General features: G+C 33.3%; 1 protein-coding gene across 1 annotated transcript in view; it reads right to left on the bottom strand.

Moving 5' to 3' along the window:
* Window positions 1-6,177, bottom strand: part of LOC108685791 (protein yellow-like) — a 44,367-nt gene extending 38,190 nt beyond the window's left edge. Inside the window, exon 1 of the mRNA XM_018190759.1 lies at window positions 5,336-6,177. Within this exon, the coding sequence (XP_018046248.1) occupies window positions 5,336-6,117 (782 nt within the window). The 5' untranslated portion in view covers window positions 6,118-6,177. The remainder of the gene's footprint in view (window positions 1-5,335) is intronic.
* Between the last annotated feature and the right edge of the window lie 748 nt (window positions 6,178-6,925).

Here is a 6,925-nt window from a genome sequence, read left to right as displayed (position 1 = left end):
TTGTTTGCTTGTGAACAACTGCTTGAAAGGCAAAGACGGAAGGGATTTCTGCATCGCATTGTGACTGGGGACGAAAAATGGGTTCATTACGATAATCCCAAGCGCAGAAAATCATGGGGAGTTCCCGGCCATGCTTCCACGTCGACGGCCAAACCAAATTCACGGCTCCAAGGTCATGCTCTGTATTTGGTAGGACCAGCTCGGCGTAATGTATTATGAACTGTTAAAACCGACTGAAACAAAACACAGGCGATCGGTATCGAACGCAATTGATGCGTCCGAGCATTGAAAGACAAACGGCCGCAATACAACGAGAGACACGATAAAGTGATCTGCAGCATGATAATGCTCGACCCCATGTTGCGAAAGTGGTCAAGACATACTTGGAAACGTTGAAATGGGAAGTCCTGCCTCACCCGCCGTATTCTCCAGACGTTGCTCGCTCTGACTATCACTTGTTTCGATCAATGGCACACAGCCTGACTGACCAGCACTTTCGGACTTATGAAGAAGTAAAAAATTGAATCGATTCGTGGATAGCCTCAAAAGATGACCAGTTTTATCGACGCGGGATTCGTACGCTACCCGAAAGATGGGAGAAAGTAGTGACCAGCGATGGACAATACTTTGAATCATAAATGTATAACCAGTTTTTTACAATAAAGCCTCGAATTTCGGAAAAAAAACGGCGGAAGCAAAGTTGTACACCTAATATATGTTTAATAAATAGCATTTAATATATCATTATTTTTTACAGCAATAATATTAGTATTGATTAAAGATATAAAAAAATCATCCGGGCGCCAAGGAATGTCCTATATTGAATTTGAATGGATGTGCCAAAACCGTTCATGTAATCTAAGCCGTAATATTCGCATGCGCAGATAGGTTCCACCGTGGGATTTGTTCCACGATCTTGCAACACGGCTGCAAAGTTACATATTATTTATCGGTGTATAGCCTTATAAAAGTCTTTTATGTCTGTTTGGAAATTGAGACTGCTTTTTTGTTTTTTATTAATGTTTAACCTCCGAAATTAATCTTCTGCCATAGTAAACTTCTACTATAGCATTCTTCATCTGAAATTTTTAGATTGTCCTACTGAAAATCATGATCGAATTTTAATCTATGTTTTGTTATGACAAATCCGGCAGACGTGTAATTTCTATGTAATTTCGATTTTCTGAAATTTTTGTTTTTAATTGTCTGCCCATTCGTCTTACGTATGTTGTACAGTTATTGCACATGATCTCATAAACTACATTATTTTTTGACAATTGGGAACGGAAATCTTTCTGAATATACATTTCTGTAATTTATTCAATCTATGAAAAGATATTGACTTCGTTATTATTGAATTAATAAAACTTCTCGATAATTATTGCAAAAAGATTAAACTTGACTTTGACTTCGATGACCTTGACTTTATGTTGTTAAGATCATGATGCTGAGTAACCTCCAATAAATTTTAGCCGGCGATCGTTATTCGTCAAAAAGTTAATTAAACATTAACAAAAAATGTTTAAAAAAAAACATATCGTTTTTAGTATAAGGAAAATTATAGATCCATGTAGAATCTCGCTTTATGTTCTCCTTCTGCTTGGGAGCGCACGATTTCCACGCGAAATGATTTTTATCCTATTTCTTTTCTGTTTAGGAGCACTCGACAAAAAAGCAGTCTCAATTTCCAAATAGACATAAAAGACTTTTAGGCTATACACCAAGATTCGTGGGACAAATCCCACGGTGGGACCTATCTGCGCATGCGAATATTACGGCTTAGATTACATGAACGGTTTCGGCACATCCATTCAAATTCAATATAGGACATTCCTTGGCGCCCGGATGATTTTTCACTTCGCGGAAGCGACTCCCATTCCACCTTAATAATGATTTGCAAAGTCATACGCTCCCTAGCGAAGAGGGGAGGGAAGGTGGGGTATAGTTGCTTCCGGTGAAAGTCGTACGCCCCTAAGTAGAGAGGGAAGTGAGATGAAGGATTTCGGATCGATTTGCATATAAAGTTATACGTCCCTATGCGCTATATAATAACAAAAATGATGAGAAAATGTTTTGAAAGAAAATTTTTGTTTTTAAAGCAGGAAATCTATTTTAAAATAGAATTTCTGTTCTATACAGATTGTTTGAAATATTTTCGCATGTTGGGAAAAATGAGAAAATGCAATACTAAAAAGTTGATAAAAAATTCTAAAAAAATTCGTAAAAATCTATGAGAAGAAAATAAACAATTTTTGTCTGTTGCAGTTTTTCTGTAAAGCTGATAGTATTTGAGTAAAAAATTATTGAAGATCAATTTTCGGCAATTTTTAGCAATTAATATCTTGTTAACTATTGCGAAAATTGCAAAATTGTATATGACTTTTCTTCTCAATTTAGTCCATTCTACCTCCATGCGAAAACTTTATCATTTTCCAAACCTGTATAGTAAAAAAAAGATAAAAATTTTTTAAACTTCAATTGTTAATAACTTTTTAAGAAATGACAACTGCTAAAACTTGTTGGAGGTTACTTAGAATCATGATCTTGATAATATATGTCAAGATCAGGATCATCGGTGAGATTTAATCTTTTGCAAATTACCAACTTCTGAGTGCATGATGGAATAAAAGATACCGTAACGAAAATGAATGGTATATGGTCATTGAATGACATCAGAGCATCTTTTTCTAACTTTTACAATATCAAGTCAGCAATGATGGATGAATCCAAAATGTTGTTTATAAATAGTGTTGTCAAATAAGAAGTAAGTGGAATCCAAAATGAATCTCTTAATTTTATTTTTAACAATTAAAAAAAAATTGAAAATCTTTTTCAAAGAGGAACAACGACCTGATAAACAATCCATCCAATAACAATACTAATACAACTGCATCTTCTTCTTGGTTTATGGTACCTTTTATTCTATCATGCACTAAAAAGTTTAATCGATTCAATAATAATGAAATCAGAATACCTTTTCACAGCTTGAATAAACTACAGAAATGTATCAAGATTCAGAAAAAGCATTTCGAATTGTCAAAAAATAATGGTTTATAAGATCATGTGCAATGATTGTGACGCAACATAAGATAGACAGATAAACAATTAAAAAGAATTTTAGAAAATCAAAATTACATTAGTTGGAACATGTCTGCCCAATCTATCATAACAGAACATAGATTAAATTCGATTATGATTTTCAATAAGACAATGTAAAAATTTTTAGACGACGAATGACAAAAGATTAATTTCAAAGATGTTGAACATTAAGAAACAAAAAAAAATAGTCTCGATCTCCAAACAGACATGGAAGGTCTTCATAAAGATTACACACCGATAAATAATATGTATAATACTTTGCAGTACCAAGAATATAATTTTTTCGTATGTCGTTCAGTGTTGGTTAATCAAGACAGTCATACATATTCCAATTTTTTTATTTTTAAATGTTTTTCCGACTATCGTTTCGATTTTTTTCAATTTTTAAACTATGACGACACCTATGAATTCTTACACTATCATATACATATTGGCTATTGCATTCAATAGTTAAACGTTCTCATATCATGCGAAAAACAATTATAACACCTGCTTGATTTTTTATCAAAGTGACGCGTTTGTTTGTATTTTATATTTAAATTAATTATATCTATCATGTTTCCATCAGATTATCAAATTCACCAACAATTGAACTTTCAATCGTTTGCAAGCAAATTCGTATACTCTGTGAAGTACTCATCGAGTATCGTATGTATAATTTTTTCTACAGTTATTCAATGTATAATCTACAATATTCACTTGTGACATCTGAAAAAAGCTCAAATCATCGAAACATATGTTACGATCATTGTTTCAAGTTTAATTTAATTTAATTATAGTCAATTTCTATATCTAAAAATTTTTAACTTTTTATTTGCGAACTTTACAATCGACTCTTTCATGTCCTTTCTATTATTTATATTGTTAACAGTCATTATTACATTAAATAATTGAACCTAATTATTATATATGTGTCAGAACATTACTTATTTTAAATACACTTAATTTCTATAGGGCAATTTGATAAATAATTAGAAATTACAATAAATTTGCTGCAAACTTGACGAGATGGAATGAATTCGCTTTGCGTGGAAAGTCGCTGTGCGCCACTGAAGCGGGGGGAGGGAAGGGGGATGAAAGTCGCTTCGCGTGGAAAATTAAACGCTCCTTGGCAATCGGAGGAGTGAAGTGAAACTCGCTTTGCATGGACAGTTGCTAAATACATTAAAACAGAAAATTTTTGTTCTATGTAGTAAAAAGAGATATCATTTTTCTTCTCAATAACTTTTTAACGAATAACGAGCCACAGCTAAAATTTGTTGAAGGTTACTTTGGATAACTTTGATAATATAACTTTGATAATATATGTCAGTACTCGCAAAGATTTGCACATTTCGGGCCGATTCCGGTGCATTACTTTCACTACCGCTCGAAGCTCGGCGGCCGAGCCACCAGGCGCTCACGTAATACGTAATGCTTTGGCTCAAGAGCGTCTCTGTAATTTAAACGTACGGAGATTGTATCTTACGTTGTCAAAGAAGTCTTTCTTGCAAAATAATTTTTATGTTCTTAAAAAAAATCAAATACTAAATTTTCTAAAACATTTTGTCATAATAATTCTTTCCTACCAGAAACCATTCAATAATATTATAAATTTACTTCGAGAAGTTTATATAACAGATTTGCGAAAATTGAAGTCAGGAAATACATGAATCTGGAAATTCCGTCTTTTTTATACGAAGTCTTACAAAGTCTCATCAAATAATAAAGATTCCGTATCGCAATAACTATTTTCTTCTATAAGCGATTATAATTTTAATTCTGAGTCCGGACGTCCGGCGGCTCGGCCGTCGAGCCTCGAGCGGTAGTGGGAGTTGCGCGCCGGAATCAGCTGGAAATTTGCAAATCTTGGCACTGATATATGTCAAGGTCAAGGTCATCGGAGAGGCCTCCACTAATGTGAACATTTACCGTATTTAATTATAAGATGATTTATGTGCGTGCGTGCGTGCGAAATCACAATCGCTTATTTATTTTGTAAAATTTTACAATATATTGTAATATTCTCCCTTTTATGAGAACAGTATTATCCTTATATAAAGTGACGTTTTCCTTTTGCGCTGTATTCTTTGTATTTGTACGCTATTTGATATGAATAAGAGACAAAGCATGCAACAATTTAATTTTGCAAATGTGTCATTAGAATAAGGATGAAAAATTACAACAGATATATTTTCAATGACTTTGAAAAAGGAAATCTTACGCAAAAGGGTAGTAATCGGAAAGTCTACCTTACCTATTGCGACTGCTTGCCGGTGAAAGCGCTATACCATCCACGTGCACTGGATTGATTACATGCGTCTTTGCTACCATGAATCCAATCGCCTCCGATTTTGCTTTCATAGAATCGTGTCGAATCTTCCAAGAATTGTTGTCTCTTAAAAAGTACACAATAATGCCGGGATCGGTAATATCAGTATCGGTAATATATGCCATACCGCCATCCTCGTGATCGAGAACAATGTCATTAAGGTACGCAGTTTTGCGATGAACTACATACTCAGGGAACTGATAAATACGAACGATTTTATCATTGTTCTCGAGATCAAGAATGACAAGACGTGGCGAGCAGTCGGCTTTGGATTCTCTGAGAGAATCCAAAGCTGTGGGTCGACCAATATCAAGTATCCATATGCGACCTTTAAGATCGATTTCCATGCCGTGAATCATTTGAAATGCTGTGCAATCACCCAATTTCTGCATATCCCAGGTGGGAAAAGCCTCCAATTTAGGTGATGTAATGCCGTTAATTGGTTTCGCCGATGTCATGCCTAGCGTCACCGGCACGCCGTCTTTCCATCGCGGTAATGTCAGATACATTTTATCCTTCCAAAATTTCACAGTAGTGATGAAATTATTTGCTGGTATGTAATCGCCTCGCATTATAGCATATTGTCGCTCTTCGTCCGACGGCCACTGGAAGTCAATCGACTTCCATTCAAAAATTACTTGAAACAGCTCGTGGCATGATACTATGATGATTAGAAAACCCAGAAACATCAATCGCTTCATTATCATGAAATCGATAATTTTTTAATTTTTCTTTAATATAATGCGAATATCATTAAAAATATCTTTTTTCCCTTCTGTCTTCGTAGATCAGGTGCTACATGCCGCAGTAATCTAAACCTGTTTAAGGAATTTAATAAAATGTTATTAATATGTATTATATAGAAACATTGATAATAAAACATTTTGATATTAAAAAAACACAAAATTTTAATAAAAGCATTTCACGATACATTTCTTTGTAGTTTTAACTTGAAAGTAATAATTGTAAATCAAAATAGTAAACTGGTAATAATTATCGAAACTTAAAGGAATATAATATTATATATATAAATTAAACAATAAATAAAAGACTCCGTACTAATGATCCTATATGAAATTGGGTTCCGGTAAAATCAAATAGTTTTCTCATATGTTATAGTTTATGACCTAACTAAACAAAACACATAAGTTTTAGCACAAAAAAACAGTTTTTGTGTTCGATTCACCTACAATCGCTAACATCTCACCATAAAATACTCAATAACTTTTAAACGACTGACTTAAAACGGATAAAATTACAGTGTTTTGAAAATGTCTCAAAGGACTATAAGAAAATGAAAGAAAAAGTAAGGAGGCTTTAAATAAATAACATAACATATAAGATTATAACATATAAGAAAACCGTTTGATTTTATCGGAATTCTATTTCATAAAGGATTATATATAAAGGATTATATATACGTGTATGTATATCCACACATACATATATATATATATGTGTGAGTATGTGCACACACACACACATATATGTATATGTATGTATATATATATATAC

The sequence above is a fragment of the Atta colombica genome, unplaced genomic scaffold (assembly GCF_001594045.1).
Source record: "Atta colombica isolate Treedump-2 unplaced genomic scaffold, Acol1.0 scaffold16, whole genome shotgun sequence".
NCBI classification, from domain to species: domain Eukaryota; kingdom Metazoa; phylum Arthropoda; class Insecta; order Hymenoptera; family Formicidae; genus Atta; species Atta colombica.
This window is presented reverse-complemented; position numbering and strand designations above follow the sequence as displayed.